Genomic DNA, 21,921 nt, shown 5'->3' with positions numbered 1-21,921 from the left:
TATGTATGTATGTATGTATGTATGTATGTATGTATATATATATGTATATATCAAAATTACCAAATGTTTGACATCTAATAGCCGATGATTAATGAATCAATAAGCTCTAGTGGTGTCGTTAAACAAGTCAAACTGTTTCATATGGCCAGTAAATCAATATACTTCGATTCGAGGTGATGTGAGGGTATTAGGTACCGCTGTAGTTGAAATATGCGCATCGTTGGGATGCTACCAAGACCACGATCAACTTTGTGTAAGAAACTAAGGTACTCTAGGTAGCTTCACGTTATATCTGAAAAAGCAAGTTAGGCTGCAGTTTGTTTAGATTTAAAGTCGCAGACAGTAGTTTTTATATACTACCGCGTATTTTTCACAGTTTGAGCCATTTTTAATAATTAAAATCAGAAATCACTTATGATAGACTCGGACTTGCAACTGCAAGCAGAAAATTGGCCAACTTTCTGCCGTCACGACTTCTACGGCCGCCCATTTGCTAGTCTGAGCGTTCTTACAGCTCGATTCTCGTCGTATAACCCATTAGATGTTAATCTGATCATTCCCGTCGAGAGTTGGGAAAATTACAACGCAACCGTCGAGTTGGCCAACATTCTGCTGGCAGTTGGCAGCCTAAACCTAGCATTACACTGTATTGCTTTGATTATCCATCGGGGTACGTCTGGTCACCCTGGTGTTTGTAATACCACAAAATACATTTTCAATAATTCTAAAAACGCACATACCTCTGAGAAGTAACGGTTATGAAGACGAGTTCTATACTAATTGTAGAGACAAGTTTTAGGTTCCAATGTCACATACTCTTGTTTCACTCTATTGTCACGGAGTTTTTTTCCAGGAAAATTTAACATGTTTGTAGATTAAAGAAACTTAGTTAAGCTAAGGTGTGCGACTTTAAGGGAGAGATGTAGTATTTACATTTGCATGGTATATTTTGCATTTTTTTTAATCGTTGGTCACGTTATTGTCGTGTATAGCTTTTGCATCATTGAAATATCAAAAAGAAATTGTCCCATGATGAAAACTGATGCTTCGACCTTACCCCGTACCAATAAAAAGGAAATGGTTCAACCCCAGTTTTCTGTAAACAAATTATGCATATTCTTAAGTCCCAGGGCTGAAATCTGTTTTTACAATTTCATTTTATTTGTATATGCAATGTATGTCTTCAAATGCAAGTATGAATCCATAGATATACACTTGTTTTATCCGATATACATTACTATGACGAATGTGCCATCTTGTCATTTATTTATTTAATTATAATTTTACAATATGCTTCATATGCCGTTGAATTACGGCCAAAGTGTAAATAAAGTTCAGTTCAGTTCAGTTCAGTCACCCCCGGATCTATAATAGAGAAGCCTAATACAAAAACAAGGATTAAAATTTAAAATATAATATTTAGGAAAACGTTTATTTCTTACCTCGCAGGGATCTACCGAGTGATCTACCCTTATTAGCACTGCTGCTGCTGTTTCGATACATCCGGGCACGGCACATACCTGCAATAATGATAATAATAATAATAATAATAATAATAATAATAATAATAATAAAATTACATTAAAAAAAAAACAATCATCGATGCCGATGTCGCTAACAACTAACAAAACTAGCGACTAACTCGCTGTTCTGTGTATACAACCCAGATAGCTAAGGTGTGTGCAGAGAGAGAGAGAGAGAGAGAGAGAGAGAGAGAGAGAGAGAGAGAGAGAGAGAGAGAGAGAGAGAGAGAGAGAGAGAGAGAGAGAGAGAGACAGACAGAGAGAGAGAGAGAGACAGAGAGAGACAGAGAGAAAGAAAGAGAGAGCTGTATACTGATCATGATACCACAGATGTACATCGTGTACATATATCTAATAAGACCATATGGTATTATAATTGGAATTTTAATTTGTGATAACCAAAATGACAGTCTTTACAAAAGAGAAGACACAAGCTGATTAAAATTAGCTGCACTGGTCAATAACTGATAGACCAGTAGAGCTGATTTCAATCAGACTGGAGAAGACAATACTTGTTTATACAATGATCGGCATAAAACCTACAAGGACACTGTCACAAAGAAAATTGCAGTACTTACGGCTGATTGTCTATATAATAAAGATCTACGTTTGTTTACAATAAAACTGTATATTGGTTAACGTTGTTGTTGTTTTTATGGTCATGTAACTTAACAGAAATCTTCTGAAAGGTTGACAATGTGAACAGAATTAAAATAAATCCTTACTTTTTTGTGGCGATGTTTTTAACGAAAGTATCAATGTTTACAAATTGTATGGGCATACTACGTTTACTCTGCGCAATTACTCTTGTTTTTGTCCGCAGTCTTTTTAAGGAAGGCGTCCAACCTTAATCATCTTGTTTCGTTGCTTTGGTGATGTTTTGCCAATACACAAACAGGAAGGAAGGAAGGAAATGGATACACAAACAGACCCGACGTGTCCAGCTCTGATTAACATTATATGCACACATTTCATTTCATTTCATTTCAACATATGTTCATGCTTATATCCAATTAAGACCGGCCTCGGTGGCGTCGTGGTAGGCCATCGGTCTACAGGCCGGTAGGTACTGGGTTCGGATCCCAGTCGAAGCATGGGATTTTTAATCCAGATACCGACTCCAAACCCTGAGTGAGTGCTCCGCAAGGCTCAGTGGGTAGGTGTAAACCACTTGCACCGACCAGTGATCCATAACTGGTTCAACAAAGGCCATGGTGTGTGCTATCCTGCCTGTGGGAAGTGCAAATAAAAGATCCCTTGCTGCTAATCGGAAGAGTAGCCCATGTAGTGGCGACAGCGGGTTTCCTCTCAAAATAGGTGTGGTCCTTAACCATATGTCTGACGCCATATAACCGTAAATAAAATGTGCTGAGTACGTCGTTAAATAAAACATTTCTTTCTTTCTTTTATATCCAATTAAGCGGATGTCAAACGTATGGTAATTCTGACACGTATTCATCAGAGGAAACCCGCTACATTTTTCCTAATGCAGCATGGGATCTTTTATATGCACTTTCCCACAGACAGAGAAGCACATGCCACGGCTTTTGACCAGTTGTGGTGCACTGGTTGCAAAGATAAAAAAAAAATCAGTTGAATGAGTCCACCGATGTGATTCGATCCTGTGATGCAAGCACCTCAAGCGAGCACTCATTCGACTGAGCTAATATTTGTTCCAACCTGAGAGTTGGATCTATAGCAAGGTAAGGCACCAGACAGACTTCTCTCCCAACCCTCTCACTCACGTCATCAATCAATCTGTCCTGAACAACAACCATGATGCAGCAGGTGTTTGCCCAGGACAGCGTGCTTAAAGCTTAGTTGGACATAAACACGAAATTTAGTTTTAAAGTTAGTGACCCTGGTTTTCAAAACACTACCGTATTATAGTCATTACAATTAAATCCGTTTTTGATAAATGAAATGTTGCAGCATTGATATTTTATTGTTTAAAGAAAGAAATAAAGAAATGTTTTATTTAACGACGCACTCAACACATTTTATTTACGGTTATATGGCGTCAGAGAGAGAGAGAGAGAGAGAGAGAGAGAGAGAGAGAGAGAGAGAGAGAGAGAGAGAGAGAGAGAGAGAGAGAGACGTTTTACATGGGTATGTTCCACTAAGGTTTCGCACACGCCTGACACGGACTTAACCTCTGACATCACCAGTGACTAAGTCCGGGCCAGGAGAAGGTAGCCCTGAGACGTAATCATTATAAATACGAGCTCCAGTCTAATTTTAAGGGTACTTCACCGTTTCAGCGTTATATACTCTTGTTTCACTTTATATATGGAGCTGTGTTACAGGTCTGTGGATTAACCAAACTTGGCATCCATTTCCACGGTCAAAACTAGGGTCTGCGACTTTAAATAAAAATATGGGCCTAGTGGTAAAGCGCTCGCTTGATGCGTGGTCGTGTTAGGATCGATCCCGTCGGTGAGCCCATTGGGCTATTTCTCATTCCAGCCAGTGCACCACGACTGGTATATCAAATACCGTCGTATGTATTATCCCGTGTGTGGGGTGATGCATATAAAAAGATCTCTTGCTACTAATGGAAAAATGTAGCAGGTTTCCACTCTAAGACTATGTCAAAATTACCAAATGTTTGACATCCAATGGCCGATGAAATAAATCCATGTGCTCTAGTGGTGTCGTGAAACAAAACATACTTTTTTAAATGAAAAAAGTCACAATTACAAATTAATAACTGCCGCAAACAAAACATCAAATAACAAAAAATCCAAATCGCATTAGCTTATTCACTAATCCATACAATCGCAAATTATTAAAACATCCTTTGATCTCTGTCTTGTGCTTCTTTTTGTTTGTCCTTTGCAATTACGCAAAAATACCCCCAAAATGCAGGCTCGCCTTAATTTGTGTTCCATGTTCCTTGTACCCACACTAGCCCAAACATTACATGTAGTCGTGTGTTGTGTTTTCCACTAGAGAGAGATCAAGCAACTCATCCACTCATCAGCTCCAGGAATTAATGACCTAACGTCAATGTCTAAATAAACCCTAAGATGTGACGCAATACCAACGCGATTAAAAACTTCGCAATCACGTCAAACGAACCGTTCGTTTGCCGACAACCACCGTGGAGAGTTTCTCCGTGTTTGTAGCACATTACTACTTCCTGTCCACATGACAGTTAGAAGACTAGTTCTCTTCTGCTCTAGCTCTTCATCAAGGTAACCGTCTCGCCAAATTAACTTACATTTTACTGCCGCATTAAGTGAGCCACTCTCGGCACTGTTAATGGTTAAATGACGACACGAGTCCCCATCAACGTCTTTTCTCATTTAAATGCAATGAATCAATCCGCGTTTCAAGACCGCACGATTACGTCGGGCCAACCAAAGACATGCAAATATTTCCCACGTCTTTCTGGGATGCAGATTTTACCGGCGACGACAGCTTTTTCGGCAAAGACGGGATGGACATACCAAACGAGAAGATTTCATAGCAAACATCACTTTGTTAAAACCAATTATCTCGAATTTCTGCAAGGCACAAGGGGCCCTCCACGCGGCCATAGAAGTGTGTGTTCGGCGATATTAATGAAAAAAGTTCGATTCGTGGAAAGACAAAGACGACAAAGATGGCCGGTCGGTTAAGGCGTTTGCGTGCCTTTCTCGTATACGGTTTCCCCACTGCTTTTATAACGTTTTATATGAATTCATTATGATAAAAATGGAAGCACAAAAAACCCTTATAGCCCGCCCCATCCTCCTACAGATTTTTTATGTTTTATTTTTTTTTTTTTTTTTTTTTGTTGTTGTTTGTTTGTTGTTGGGAATTTTTTTGGGGGTTTTTGGTTTAGTTTGACGTAAGAAGAAAAGTAAAAGTGGTACACCTGTCATATCACAGCCAAGTATAATAGTTGCGAATTATTTAGCTGTGAACCAAAAGCTCAAATCTGTTGTTTGAACATTATGACACTGCTGAACAAAGACTAACTCACACAATTCTGTTTTGCACAGCTTCCATAATATTTATTTTCTATAGTTCGTCCCATCCTCCTACAAAAATGTGTTTTTGTTTGTTTGTTGTTGTTTTGTTTTGTTTTTTTGTTTTTGTGTGTGTGATTAATTTCGGTTTCGTTTGACATCAGAAGAAACGTAAAAGTGTTTTGGAAATACCAAAACCAAACCCTACCATTTTTGTGTGCAATTGAAAAACAAATATTCGGTTCAGAAATAAATAAAACTGTAATGAATACCATAGTAAAAACACGAAGCTTGCAGAGTTATAGCCGCCATTTTGGTTTTATGGACCAGTAGTCTTAATACGAGATAACTGATTAATTTCACTACAGAAGGGACAACAAGAACATAATCAAGAGTTATCTCATATACTTGTAGCAAGACTATACCATAAACCCAAAATGGCGACTATAACGCTGCAATCAGCGTTTTCTTCCTATGGTTTGTATTACAATTTTATTGATTTCTATCCCGAATATTTTTTAATTCCACACAAAAAAGGTATTTTTTTTTTAATTTCCAGAACACTTTTACTTTTCTTCTTATGTCAAACTAAACCGAAATTATTCACACAACATAAAATAAATAGTATGGGTGCTGTGTAAAACAGAATTGCTTGAGTTAGTCCTTGTTCTGCAGTGTCATAATGTTCAAACAACATATTTGAACTTTTGGTTCACAACTAAATAATTCACAGCTATGATATGGCTGTGATATGACAGGTGTGTAATATTTTGAATAATACACGGTTAGTTGTGACTTTATGACCTATAACACACAGTTGGAACATGCATGATGCCAGTCAAATGCCTGCATGATGCCAGTGCTATGGTTAATCAAGTGTCATGAACATAAACTGGTTGTGAGTAGGTAGGATAAGAAGTATTAGTTTTAGTGATAAATAGGTTCATCCTCCCACACACTTAGTGGACACACTTAGTTACTTCGTATGTAATGCAATTCTCCGCAACTAGTATAGTAAATCGTGTGATGGATTGTGTTCAATCTGTAAGCAGTTGCAGGTGCATTCAAGAGATACATGGTTATTACTATTATTATAAGAACATTATATCAATTGATACAGCAACACACGGCACAACCTTTGAGATATACGTATATGGATTAGTGTAGGATCCTTACACAAGCGCACTCTTGGATTTAGATGGTTATGGAACGGCAAAATACCCCCTATATTTCTCCATCAAAGATTTCGACTTGTTCTACAACCCTTTTTTTGTGTTAACGTAATGGTGCGTAATCAACCGCTTTTTGTGGTAAACGGCCGGTGAAAGCAAGTCAAGTGTTCCGCCACTTGGAACAAAGAGAGTGGAGAAGACCCTGGGTTAGTGTCATTGTTCATCTCGACCGTGATGGAGAGGGTCCTTCAAGGACTTTAATTACATCTCACTAAATGCGATGACCAAGCGAAAGCACTCTCCCTGCTTCTGCTGTGGAGATAAAACGGAGATGGTGACAGCCGTTGACCCCTTGTGCCAGAAAGATCGGCCGGATTGATGCCAATTTTGTAAATGGTGGCTCATTGCATGTGCAGACTTCTCCATCCCTCTACCTCTGTCTCTCTATCTCTCTCTGTATCTTGCTCTTTCTCCTCTCTATATCTATATCTGTCTCTATAATATCTCTGTCTCTCTGTGTGTCTTTATATCTCTAACTCGATATTTCTCCCCCTCCATCTCTCTCTCTCTCTCTCTCTCTCTCTCTCTCTCTCTCTCTCTCTCTCTCTCTCTCTCTCTCTCTCTCTCTCTCTCTCTCTCTCTCTCTCTCTCTCTCTTCCTCCTTCCCCTCCCTCCTTCCATGCTCTCTCCGCTGCCAGTAGCCACAGCCCCGCCGCTGAAGAAGTGCACAATCAAATAGGCGCTAATTGCTCAATTATAAATATTGACACAAGGGTAACAGCTTTGTTCTGCCCCTCGCGCCGCCCACCGCTCGTCACCGCCACCAGCGCCAAATGCGTTGTTAACTTGGTTTGACGAGGCCTGTTCAATACTCAATTTACATTACTACAAATGTCATTAGTGTGTCTTTGAGAACAATCGATGGACCCTGGTATGCAGTCATTATGTTACCACTTGAAGGTTGTGTACGACTATTTTTCTTAATTGCTGTCCAGTTTTAGTAATATTTTGCATGTACGATAATTTCTTGAATGTGAGACAATATACGCTTGCTGAAAAATGGACTGAAACACGTTCACTCAATAAAGGTGTGGAAATGATTATCAAATATTCCATGCTGCAAACAGAAAGACGTAGCATGTGTGTTCTATAAAGCATACAATGGCTATCATACATTCGATATCTGACGATTAAACACTGTACAGGGGTGTCGCTAATTACTATTTTCTTTAAAACATAGTGTATTTATAACTGAAGTAAAAATGTATTGACATGCTTAGAAAATAATTTCGCAAAACATCGTAAGTTTATGTTTGCGACTAGCAGTTATATGTGTACTTGTCTTGCGTTTACGTCATTACGGAAGACGTATCATTGTAAGGTGTCGTGGTTAAGCCATCGGACATAAGGCTGGTAGGTACATGGTTCGCAGCCGCTCCGTACCGGCTCCCATCCAGAACGAGTTTTCACGACTCAATGGGTAGGTGTAAGGCCACTACACCCTCTTCTCCCTCAATAATCACAATAACAATTAACACCTAACCCACTGTCCTGGACAGATAGATAGCTGAGGTGTGTGCCCTTAATTGGATATAAGCAAGAAAATAAGTTGAAATGAAATAAAATACCCCTAAAATATGTAGACTTTAAACTACAGTCAAACCTGTCTTAAGCGGTCACACAGAAGAGTTTATAAAAGTGGTTGCTTAAGACAGCTGACCGCTGATTATAGGTGGCCGCTAGGACAGGTTTGACTGTATATTAGTTGTACTATAAGAAGAAATACGAATTGTGATTAGTCGTATATTCATGTTTATGAGCAAAACAAAATACAGTTAAATCCCTCTAAACCGGACACCCTTGCTACCAAGACAAGTTTCCTGTTTTTAGAGGGGTCCGGTTAGAGAGGTTAAGTTCTGTCCTGGTTTTTAAAAAGGGACTCTGAAAAACGTCAGGTTTTGAGGGAATGTCGGTTTACAGAAGGTCCGTTCTTGAGAGGTTTCACTGTATATATTTAGCTAACAAAAAAACCCTTGCCCAAACAGCAAACCAGCGCAACGTGTTAATTGAGGTGATTTCTTGTTTAAATACGAATCCTAGCGGAGCGTTTCCTGAAGTATAGTACGTGTGTTCCATAGTTCGTCTTCTCTTTTTGCCATATAACCGTAAATAAAATGTGTTGAGTGCGTCGTTAAATAAACCCATTTTCTTCTCCTTTTTTGTTTTCTGGACCAAGAACACTTCTTCAAATCTGTTCTGGAAAAATGCCACCAACTTGCTTTCGGAGTCTCTAGGTGTGCGACGAATTAATCTAATAATCTTTTCCATCTAATATTTCACTGAATGTTGACAGACCCGTTATCTAAACAGGATCGATCGTCTTCATATATTACCAATCACACATTGTGTTTGATCTGAGGCATAATCAAGTTAAAGACGCGATGCCGCATATTTGTTTAGTTGTTGGTCACTTTCCGGCCACGCGGGACAAACAAGAAAAACTCCCAGAGGTTATATTTAGCTTTCGCCTGCAAGCGGTTGATCCAGAGGGCGGTGATAAGTCATCGACCACCCGAGATTGTTATTATTATAATAAATCCTTTTTCCCCGTATTGAGCAGTTATCACGAAAAACAGTGGTTATCGTAATTACGCCATTAGCTAGCGAACAGCGCCGGAGACCGACGATAAGGATAAGGATGTTCCATGACTTTTGCAATTTGCCAAGGATGTCCTTGTGTCAGCCATCTTGAGGCCTACCGATCAATCACAGCGGCAGTTTATTTATTATAAATGAATTTAAAAGCAGTTGAGATCATTTTGGTTAATATGTTTCTGAAGATATCAGCAGTCACTGAGTAAAGCTTAATGGTTGTCTTTGCTATTGGTAGATTTGTTTCGCAATATGTAGATCTCCAAATGCGGAGGAAGACTCCTGCCATTGGATCAGCCACTGGCCATGCCAGAGAAGGAACTCATGGTGCGCATGCTTGGAGCTTGAATTAATGGACATTGGCATGACAGACATGTTTGGAATTGGCTGGAGAAGAAAGCAAATTATTCAGTGTAAAAAATAAAATACAAATTCACTATTGCAGTGTTGGAAAGAAAGCTCAATCCACTGTCATCAAAAGTTAAAGTTGGTTTTATTTAACGACACCACTAGAGAACATTGATTTATTAACCATCGGCTACTGGATGTCAAACATTTGGTAATTTTGATATATGGTCTAAAAGAGGAAACCCACTACATTTTGTTTTTTCGATTATTAACTAGGAATCTTTTATATCCTACAGACACGATAGCACACGCCACGGCATTTTATATATCAGTCATGGTGCACTGGTTGGAACGAGAAATAGCTCAATGGTCCCACCGACGGGGACCGATCCTAAACCGATCACGCACCAAGCCAGCGCTTTACCACTGGGCCATGGTGGACATACATGAACCTTAGATGTTGGAAAGAAAGCTGAATCCACTTTCATTAAATAAATACCTTTAAAGGAATTGTCTATAGTTAAGATGTTTTCGACTTACAGGCGGTTTTTAATCACTACGATTACATATTAAATATATATCATTGCTTAGAGTATCGTTCCCTGTATGCTAATATTAAATGCGTTTCTGAATCATCCTATGTATTGTATTAGTTCAAACTTCATTTTATATTAATACGTATGTTTTCGTACGTACGAAATTGTTATGAGGGAAAATACAGTTTGGGCTACTGCAAATATTAGGACGACAAGATACACATTGAAAATACAGACATTAATATTGCAAATAAGAACATTTATCCTATAACTTACCCATGACATCCATGTCATAAACCCATGTGATAATTTTAGTTTATTAACCCGGTTAATAATGGTATGCAAATTTGCAAGACCTATCAACATCGTCTAGTTAACTGGTATTTGTCTCGGCAGAACCTCTACAAATACCGATTAACATAGACTCGGTTGATATTTTTCATATTAAAAAACACTCGTGACGAATCCTTCATATATTAAATGTGTAATTTTAATATTTTAAAAGTCTATAATACTTTTAATGTACTATAATGTTATAATGGCAGCAAACCCAGGTTACAGTTTTCGCACTGGTGTGTGTCTATGTGTTTTGTGTGTGTGTTTGTTTGCGTCTCCGTATCCAGTGCGTACCAAACGTCCCGCCTGCATGTTCCAATTCCAAATTCAATGTCACTGATAACGAAGAAGTTCATATATCTGCCTCGGCATATTGTAATTACTCTCGGCAGCAGTTATTATAGTTTTGGCAGTTTGTCCAGATCAACTGAAGATAGATACATGATTTGTCTTTACAATCAGATTTCCTATTCAGTCTGCGAATTTCATTTTGTCCCAGTACGTCCGCAATTCAGCGCGACTTGTCTCAAAAATGTAAAGAGATAGCATTGCCGCAACGCATTATTACATCAGTCTACAAATTGATTAATATATTCTGTAGGATAAGTGTTAGACTTATGAGAGAGACGGGGTGTATTTGCAGACATAAGAGAGAGAGAGAGAGAGAGAGAGAGAGAGAGAGAGAGAGAGAGAGAGAGAGAGAGAGAGAGAGAGAGAGAGAGAGAGAGAGAGAGAGAGAGAGAGAGAGAGAGAGAGAGAGAGAAATAAGGAAAGGAGAGATATAATGAGGAGACAGTGGGATTAGATGGAGAGAGGGAAATACAGACAGAAAGGAGAGATAGAGAAAGAAAGAAACAAAGAGAGTGCAAGAGACATAAAGGAGAGAGTGAGGGGGAGGGATGGAGAGAGAGGGGGGAGGGAGAGCGACGGAGAAAGAGTGGGGAGGGAGGGAGGGAGGGAGATAGAGGGGGTTTAAAGAGAAATAACTACAAACAGAAATGAGAGACAGAGGATGGAGTGGGAGGTGGAAGAAAGAGAGTGAACTATTTACAGTAAAAGGAGAGAGAGAGAGAGAGAGAGAGAGAGAGAGAGAGAGAGAGAGAGAGAGAGAGAGAAGAGTGAGGGACACAAAGGAGAGAGAAGACTCTCTCTCTCTTTCTCTCTCTCTCTCTCTCTCTCTCTCTCTCTCTCTCTCTCTCTCTCTCTCTCTCTCTCTCTCTCTCTCTCTCTCTCTCACAAACACACACACACTCACACACACAATTAATGAATGAATGAATGAATGTTTGACGACACCCCAGCACGAAATATACATCGACTATTGGGTGTCCAACTATGGTAAAGTCAAAACAAGAAGTGACGATCAACATCAATATAAAAATTCAAGAGTCAAATTAAAACACAGTGTAAAGAACTGTGCAAAAATACAAATATCACAGATAGATCAAATTAAAATTTAGAGTAAAAGTCCGCATCACGTAAAAATTGTAAAACAAATTCTGGATGGAATCAAAATGATTCCATCACATTTCGCAGACCAAATATATCTTTCCGAGTTTCTTTCAGATGCTTACACTTCACCAAAATGTGGCGCGCACACACACACACGCACACAAACACACGCACACACGCACACAGTCCATGTCTCAACATAACAGCAAGCAATCTGTTACATGAACTTTCCAAGACCACAGCTTTTAATATGTCAGTTGAATGACAATGACTAAGATGGATGAGAATACGAATCCATCAACGGAGATCGATCCTCTGACCTCGGGCGATAATTCTCCGACTTAGTCAGATATTGCCACTCCTTAGAATGTACCAAACAGAAAGCATGACAAAATATAGTAACTTGTGAACAAAATACATGCATACAACATAATATTATATCTCTGCAAAATGCAAAATCGAAACAATGCTTCAGGCAAATTCGTTATTGCTTTCAGGTGGTCGTCCTTATGGACCGCCATTCCCCTAGGGAATCCGTAACAGGGTGTTTCATTCCCCCCCCCCTCCATCGCCTATAGGAGGACTGCCACTCCCAAGACTTTAGCTTAGAACACCCGAACACGCACATGATAGAGCTCAATGGAATATGTACAGCTATGGTGACATGCACTCATGAATCACTGTGAAAACGGTGATGATAGCAGGTGTTCGCGACAGGTGAGTATAGCCTGTCCAAATAGGTGGCAGCTGTCACAAATCAGAACCTACAGCCAGCAAGTTCATAGTTGAAATGTACACAGATGCTCAACAAAAAGATGAAACGACAAAATAGTGTATTGCATGCGACATCATTTTAATAAGCGAATCGTTATATCATGAAATAGTCTCTGAATATCTTCCATCAAAGGGACTGTCCTGAGTTTGCAGCCATTGTAAGATGTTTGCGATAACAGAGCCTTGTTGGCGACTACTATTTCATACTAAATACATTTTCTTGTTAAGAATATCAGTTTCTGTATATGGAATGTGTTTGCGGTCGTTTGTAGCACTCAGCTTTAACTTTAATTCGTGATATATATTTTTTCGTACATACGAAATTATTGGGAAGTAAATTCGGGTTTGGGCTACTACAAACACTTTGTAAATACAGACACTGATATTTTAAATAAGAAAATGTATTTAATTTGTATGTTACGTCATCGAAAAGGTTCTATTGATCGGAAACGTTTTACAATGGTTGTAAACTCAGGACTGTCCCTTTAAAAAAACATTTGAAGGCTTGCATGTGTCCTGGCATGTTATAACCCTGATCAAACAACTTGTTTCCACCAGAACCATACATAATAAAAGAAATATAACTCAATGTATGCAATATATTTAATGTAAGTTGAATATTGCATGCTGCAGTGTCTTTCATAGAGTGACCTTTTCTCACTACAAAGCCAGTTTTATGTCTTTAATTAAATAAACCTCGCAAAATATATTATGCACAAAGCAAATGGAAAGCTATAAAACTATCGCTAATTAAATATAAATGAGGTTTTATTCGACGCTATTTTGATGATACAATTATTTTACTCTTTAGACCGACCGTTCAAAAATGCGCCAAATTTCCTTCATCAAAAATGCGCCAAATTTCCTTCATCAAAAATGCGCCAAATTTCCTTCATCAAAAATGCGAACTTATTCCCTTTGGCATTAAATTTTGGCCATCATCCAAATTCCAAATTCCATAGCACCACCACACCCTCCCCTCCGCCTGCTACCGATCATTCGGGCGGCTGGTGCTCCCTTGCGCCAATCAGCGCAGGTTGTCCTTTCTCCTACCTCCCCCACATTTTCCTCTCATGGACAGGGAAGCCGGCTGAGGCCGGCACCCGTGCCCATGATAGGCGTGTGCTACAACAGCTTGTTCTGAATGTACACGTTAAAACCTAGTCCTGTCCTGTCCTGATGATACAAAGTCAAAAGAGTCAGTACTTTAGCTTAGACTTCAAAACCATTACTGCGTTCAGCGATGCTAGCATTCGCAAGAAATCTGACTGTTTCACTTTGAGGTCATTCGGAAGGTGCGCTGTGTGTTATTGGTTTAAATATTTAAATGTGGTCTACATTTGCCGTTAGTATTATGTGTGCTTAATGTTATCAGGTGGGCTCCGTTTTACGAAGCGATCTTAGTTTCAAGGCAAAACAAAATAAATTGCTGGTCCATTTTGACCCTCGAGCGTCAACATTTTTTTTTTTTTTTTAATTTCCCGCGGTATGACGTCAATTGTCTTGTTCTGAATGAGTAGCATGACTTGTTTTAAAAAAAAAAATTGCAGCCAAAGTCGAAATCATAAAAATTGCCTTGGTTATATGTAAAATATAAAGGAAAATATAAAGGAAAATACTTAGGGGAACAAGGCAAAGGAGGGGGCACCATGGTCATTGAGGATGGACCGATGCAGATGAGAAAGACGTAAAACACTAAAAATTCTGGAACTGGTCTCACCAGAGACCGAATTTTGTTTTGGGCCTAATATCACAATGCATAAGCAAAGCAAGGCAAGGCAAGACAAATCAAAGAAAGGCAATAAAGAAGAAGGATGTTTTTTTTTGTTTAACGACCCCACTAGAGCACATTGATCATCGGGTATTGGATGTCAAACATTTGGTAATTCTGACTCGTAGTCTAGAACAGGTAACCTCCTTGGGCTAGTTGGACTTTAAAACTTTGGCTCGTCATTCAACATTTTATGTTTATTTTTTGTTGTAAACAGTCCAACGCACTTTAATTTAGTAGCCCGTCTAAATTGCTCAAATCACCTTAAAACCTGTTTTGGCCGAGCACTCTAATTCATTTTTGGGTTTATTTTAATGTTTTGGTCCAGACATGAGCAGGTTAAGTCGACTGTTTTTGGCCTAGGTCTCAGAACCTTCTGCTAAATATTTATTGCAAATTCCACCCACCTCAACCTCAAACGTACCCCCCCCCCCAACCCCCCACTATTGGCCCGGACTTAGTCACTGGCGAAAGTCAGAGATTAAGCCCGTGACAGGCGTGCGTGAAGCTCTAGTGGCATATATGCACGTTAAAAATTATCCGCTTCGCTCGTAGTCACAAGAGGACACCTGGAATAATGCGGAACAAGGGGTGGGATAAATCTGGTGGTAGAGCGAGCGCCTAAACCTCGAGAGGTCGTAAAATCAGTCGATCTTGGTGGACCTCTCGATATTTTCCGCATTCCATACATCTCTGCAAAATATGACACCACTAGAGCACATTGATGTATTAATTATCGGTTGTTGGATGTTAAACATTTGGTAATTCTGAAATACAGTCTTAGAGAGGAAACCCGCTAAAAAAAAATCCATTAGTAGCAAGCGATCTCTTATATGCACATACGGGATAACAAAAGTGTGTTATGTTTAACGACACCACTAGAGCACATTGATTTATTAATCATCGGATATTGGATGTTAAACATTTGGTAATTCTGACATATAGTCTTAGAGAGGAAACCCGCTACATAACACAGAGCACGGCCTTTGAAATACCAGAAATAGATTAATTGTTCCACCGACGGGGATCGATCCTAGCGCTTCACCACTATGATACGTTCTACCCCCACCCCTAGCCTCAATTCAGTTATATACCAAAATATTGATGACAAGTCGAATATGATCAGTATGTATGTAGTCGAATATAATACATTACACTGAATATGTTTCAGTATACACGCATTTCATGGTAAACAAAGGTGTGCCATGTACTGTCAGGCCTATGGGAAAGTGCATATGAATGCTTCTTTACTATTTCATCGTGAGGTGTAGTGAATGTCGCGGTAGCGGGTTTCCTCCCTTTCTCTCACGACCAAATGTCGAAATTATATGGAAGATACCAAAATGCCGTGATTTAAAATATTCTTGGGCGTTAAACAAAATTAATATACCTTTCCTTTTTTTTCCAAATAATATTTTGTTCGACCGTTTTGTAGGTGGCCTGTTTGTGCAAAATGGCTTTGAGGTTGCTGTTTTATTGTTGCCTGTTGCATTATAAAGAAATGTCTGATTCCGAATGTCATAAAATTACGTTATTTGAACACAACAACGGCAGCAGCAGGAGAAGCAACAACAACAGCAGCAGCAACAACAGCAACAGCAGCAATAGTAACAGTAACAACAGAAAGAGCAGCAGCAACAGCAGCAACAACAACAGCAGCAGCAACAACAACATCAACAACAACAGCAGCAGCAACAACAACAACAATATCAGCAGCAGCAACAACAACAACAATAACAACAGCAGCAGCAACAACAACAACAACAATATCAGAAATAGCATTCATTTCAACTTATTTTCGTGTTTATATTCAATTAAAATTCAAGCGCGCTGTCCTGGGCACACACCTCAGCTAGCTGGGATGCCTGTCCAGGACAGTGGGTTAGCTGTTAGTTCGTTAGTTGTTTGTGATAAAGAAGAGGGTGTAGTGGCCTTATACCTACCCACTGAACCCTTAAGAACTCGCTCTGGGTTGGAGCCGGTACCTGGTTGCGAACCCTGTACCTACCAGCCTGTAGTCCGATGACTTAACCACTGCGCCACCGAGGCCGGTCACTAGCAACAGAAGCAACAGCAGCAGCAACAACAATTGCAGCAACAAAAACAGCAGCAGCAACAAGAAGAAGAAATAACCTAGAATAGCAATATAACTGGCTGATATAAATGCGTGTCACCGGCCGAGTGCTATAATCTCGCACTCGGCGAATTATAGAGTCACTCATAAGACAGCGAGAATGAGGGACAACAATGATATTAATCGATCCCTTGGGATAAGTCTTTCTCAGCTGGGTTAACGCGTTATGAATGCGATAAAACGTTAATACGAGAAGCGGTCAGGAGATGGGCAGTCGCCCGTCAAAACATCCGCACACATACGTGAGACAGAATGAAATGTGAAAATGACCGTGCCTAAGATATTTAGTCAAATGTCTGTGTAAAGCCAATTATTTCACAGCTCCGATATAATCGACTTCCGAAGCTGTGATTGCTTTCGATTTTTTTTGTTCGTATAATTAGAAAGCAAAGTATGATAAGCGATGAAAAACACGAACTACTTTCACCTATTCCTGACGCGAACGTCCCGTGCATAAGTAGCTCCCCCCACCCCAGCTTCCTCACCCCATGTGGGAAGTTTTATTTAACCTCAGATTGTGAGACGGTTCGCTAGCAAATTAATAGGATTTATAAGTGTATTATAAGGTCTGTGGAAATTATTGGTCAGGTTGAGATTCATCAGTCTTGAAAAGTGCCAATTTCTGTCTACCGTGGCCCGTGTTTATAAACTCTTGAGTCTAGACTTTAAAAATTGGAAGCCAATTATGAGGTCACATGATCTACTAGTATGTTTCTACTACTAATTTTCATAAACGTAAGCTTTGACCCTAAAGCTGTATCCCCTACGCGTGAGGTAACCTCACCGTGGTGCAGGGGTGTAACATTCTCTTTGAGAATGGCCAATACAGCACAAATTGAAATTTAGAGTAAAAGTCAGTATCTATCTGTGATATTTGTATTTGTATTTTTGCACAGTTCTTTACACTGTTTTTATTTATATCTTGAATTTTTCTGTTGATGTTGATCATCGCCTTGTTTGTTTCCATTACCATAGTTTGACACCCGATAGCCGATGTATTTTTCCTGCTGGGGTGTCGTTAAACATTCATTCATTCATTCTAAAGCTGTATCTTAACCGGACGCATGCGACGCGAGCGATGCAGTAATATTTATATCCTAACCAAACGGGACCATAACAACAGTCTTCATTTTAAAATTGTTATCGACAGTTGAAACCGCCAAATAAAACTTGTTTGAATGGTTAATATATGTTTGTCGCTAGTGCCGCACAACACAAATAGAAACAATTCCTATCGGTATTGTGTCGACCGCTCGACTAAATTAATCTGTCGCACGCGGTTAGGATACGGCAATTGAAATAATGATTTTAAAATAATCGCTCGCATCGCTCGCGTCGCTCGTGTCCAGTTAGGATACAGCTTTAGAGAGGGACCTAACATAGTATTATTGCAAAACAAGGCAAGGTAAAAAAAAAAGGCGAGGCGAGATAAAGCGAGAAAAAGTAAGGCAAGCAAAGCAAGAGAAGGCGAAGCGAGGTAAGGAGATGAGGGCCGATACAGGATAATGTAAGACAAAATAAGACGAGGTAAAAGCAAAAGAAAGAAATGTTTTATTTAACGACGCACTCAATACATTTTATTTACGGTTATATGGCGTCAGACATATGGTTAAGGACCACACAGATTTTGAGAGGAAACCCGCTGTCGCCACTACATGGGCTACTCTTTCCGATTAGCAGCAAGGGATATTTTGTTTGCGCTTCCCACAGGCAGGATAGCACAAACCATGGCCTTTGTTGAACCAGTTATGGATCACTGGTCGGTGCAAGTGGTTTACACCTACCCATTGAGCCTTGCGGAGCACTCACTCAGGGTTTCGAGTCGGTATCTGGATTAAAAACCACATGCCTCAACTGGGATCCGAACCCAGTGCCTACCAGCCTGTAGACCGATGGCCTAACCACTACGCCACCGAGGCCGGCAGGTAAAAGCAAGACATAAGACAAGTCCAGACACAAGAAAAGACAAGAATCATAAAAGAGTCGTTACGAGGCGCATCCTATGTTATTACGCTAGTTACAGGAAACCTGCGTGTGTGTATTTGCTTGCCGTTTTTTAGGGGAAATACACAAAAGGGTTAAGCTATCACTTCATCAGTTTGTTACAATATTTGTTTTACACAACATTTAAAACATATGATCTATTTGCTTATTAGTGTGAGGGACGTAGCCAAGTGGTAAAGCGCTCGCTCGATGCGCGGTCAGTCTGGGATCGATCCCCGTCGGTGGGAAACCGAAAATAAAATGTGTTGAGTGCGTCGTTAATTAAAACATTTCCTTCCTTCTATTGCTTATTATTGGTATGTGTATCTTGTTTGTCCATGTGCGAGAAATAGGCCTTGTATGACACCGCTTGCCGGCGGATGAAAATAGGTACGAGATATAGGCCTTGTATGACACCGCTTGCCGGCGGATGAAAATAGATACGAGATATAGGCCTTGTATGACACCGCTTGCCGGCGGATGAAAATAGATACGAGATATAGGCCTTGTATGACACCGCTTGCCGGCGGATGAAAATAGATACGAGAGATAGGCCTTGTATGACACCGCTTGCCGGCGGATGAAAATAGATACGAGAGATAGGCCTTGTATGACACCGCTTGCCGGCGGATGAAAATAGATACGAGATATAGGCCTTGTATGACACCGCTTGCCGGCGGATGAAAATAGATACGAGATATAGGCCTTGTATGACACCGCTTGCCGGCGGATGAAAATAGATACGAGATATAGGCCTTGTATGACACCGCTTGCCGGCGGATGAAAATAGATACGAGATATAGGCCTTGTATGACACCGCTTGCCGGCGGATGAAAATAGGTACGAGATATAGGCCTTGTATGACACCGCTTGCCGGCGGATGAAAATAGGTACGAGATATAGGCCTTGTATGACACCGCTTGCCGGCGGATGAAAATAGGTACGAGATATAGGCCTTGTATGACACCGCTTGCCGGCGGATGAAAATAGATACGAGATATAGGCCTTGTATGACACCGCTTGCCGGCGGATGAAAATAGATACGAGATATAGGCCTTGTATGACACCGCTTGCCGGCGGATGAAAATAGATACGAGATATAGGCCTTGTATGACACCGCTTGCCGGCGGATGAAAATAGATACGAGAGATAGGCCTTGTATGACACCGCTTGCCGGCGGATGAAAATAGATACGAGAGATAGGCCTTGTATGACACCGCTTGCCGGCGGATGAAAATAGATACGAGAGATAGGCCTTGTATGACACCGCTTGCCGGCGGATGAAAATAGATACGAGAGATAGGCCTTGTATGACACCGCTTGCCGGCGGATGAAAATAGATACGAGATATAGGCCTTGTATGACACCGCTTGCCGGCGGATGAAAATAGATACGAGATATAGGCCTTGTATGACACCGCTTGCCGGCGGATGAAAATAGATACGAGATATAGGCCTTGTATGACACCGCTTGCCGGCGGATGAAAATAGATACGAGATATAGGCCTTGTATGACACCGCTTGCCGGCGGATGAAAATAGATACGAGATATAGGCCTTGTATGACACCGCTTGCCGGCGGATGAAAATAGATACGAGATATAGGCCTTGTATGACACCGCTTGCCGGCGGATGAAAATAGATACGAGATATAGGCCTTGTATGACACCGCTTGCCGGCGGATGAAAATAGATACGAGATATAGGCCTTGTATGACACCGCTTGCCGGCGGATGAAAATAGATACGAGATATAGGCCTTGTATGACACCGCTTGCCGGCGGATGAAAATAGATACGAGATATAGGCCTTGTATGACACCGCTTGCCGCCGAATGAAAATAGATACGAGATATAGGCCTTGTATGACACCGCTTGCCGGCGGATGAAAATAGATACGAGATATAGGCCTTGTATGACACCGCTTGCCGCCGAATGAAAATAGATACGAGATATAGATCTTGTATGACACCGCTTGCCGCCGAATGAAAATAGATACGAGAGATAGGCCTTGTATGACACCGCTTGCCGCCGAATGAAAATAGATACGAGATATAGGCCTTGTATGACACCGCTTGCCGCCGAATGAAAATAGATACGAGATATAGGCCTTGTATGACACCGCTTGCCGGCGGATGAAAATAGATACGAGATATAGGCCTTGTATGACACCGCTTGCCGCCGAATGAAAATAGATACGAGATATAGGCCTTGTATGACACCGCTTGCCGCCGAATGAAAATAGATACGAGATATAGGCCTTGTATGACACCGCTTGCCGGCGGATGAAAATAGATACGAGATATAGGCCTTGTATGACACTGCTTGCCGCCGAATGAAAATAGATACGAGATATAGATCTTGTATGACACTGCTTGCCGCCGAATGAAAATAGATACGAGAGATAGGCCTTGTATGACACCGCTTGCCGCCGAATGAAAATAGATACGAGATATAGGCCTTGTATGACACCGCTTGCCGCCGAATGAAAATAGATACGAGATATAGGCCTTGTATGACACCGCTTGCCGGCTAATGAAAATAGATACGAGAGATAGGCCTTGTATGACACCGCTTGCCGGCTAATGAAAATATATACGAGAGATAGGCCTTGTATGACACCGCTTGCCGGCTAATGAAAATAGATACGAGAGATAAGCCTTGTATGACACCGCTTGCCGGCTAATGAAAATAGATACGAGAGATAGGTCTTGTATGACACCGCTTGCCGCCGAATGAAAACAGATACGAGATTGCCGCCGAATGAAAATAGATACGAGATATGGGTCTTGTATGACACCGCTTGCCGCCGAATGAAAATAGATACGAGATATGGGTCTTGTATGACACTGCTTGCCGCCGAATGAAAATAGATACGAGAGATAGGCTTTGTATGACACCGCTTGCCGCCGAATGAAAATAGATACGAGATATAGGCCTTGTATGACACTGCTTACCGCCGAATGAAAATAGATACGAGAGATAGGCCTTGTATGACACTGCTTGCCGGCGAACGAAAATAGGTACGAGATATAGGCCTTGTATGACACCGCTTGCCTGCGAATGAAAATAGATACGAGATATAGGCCTTGTATAACACTGCTTGCCGGCCAGTGAAAATAGATACGAGATATAGGCCTTGTATGACACCGCTTGCCGGCGAATGAAAATAGATACGAGAGATAGGCCTTGTATGACACCGCTTTCCGGCCAATGAAAATAGAAACGAGACATAGGCTTTGTATGACACAGCTTGCCGGCCAATGAAAATAGACACGAGAGACAGGCC

The 21,921-nt window shown here is 40.7% G+C and overlaps 1 protein-coding gene across 1 annotated transcript in view; it reads right to left on the bottom strand.

The window, feature by feature from the left end:
• LOC121379441 (neprilysin-1-like) overlaps nt 1–21,921 on the bottom strand; it is a 125,530-nt gene that overhangs the window by 86,474 nt on the left and 17,135 nt on the right. Inside the window, exon 2 of the mRNA XM_041508082.1 lies at nt 1,443–1,520. Coding sequence (XP_041364016.1) covers nt 1,443–1,520 — 78 coding nt within the window. The remainder of the gene's footprint in view (nt 1–1,442; nt 1,521–21,921) is intronic.

The sequence above is a fragment of the Gigantopelta aegis genome, chromosome 8, assembly GCF_016097555.1.
Source record: "Gigantopelta aegis isolate Gae_Host chromosome 8, Gae_host_genome, whole genome shotgun sequence".
In the NCBI taxonomy this organism is placed as follows: Eukaryota; Metazoa; Mollusca; class Gastropoda; order Neomphalida; family Peltospiridae; genus Gigantopelta; species Gigantopelta aegis.
Note: the sequence above shows the minus strand (reverse complement) of the source record. Positions and strands in the feature narration are given on the sequence as shown.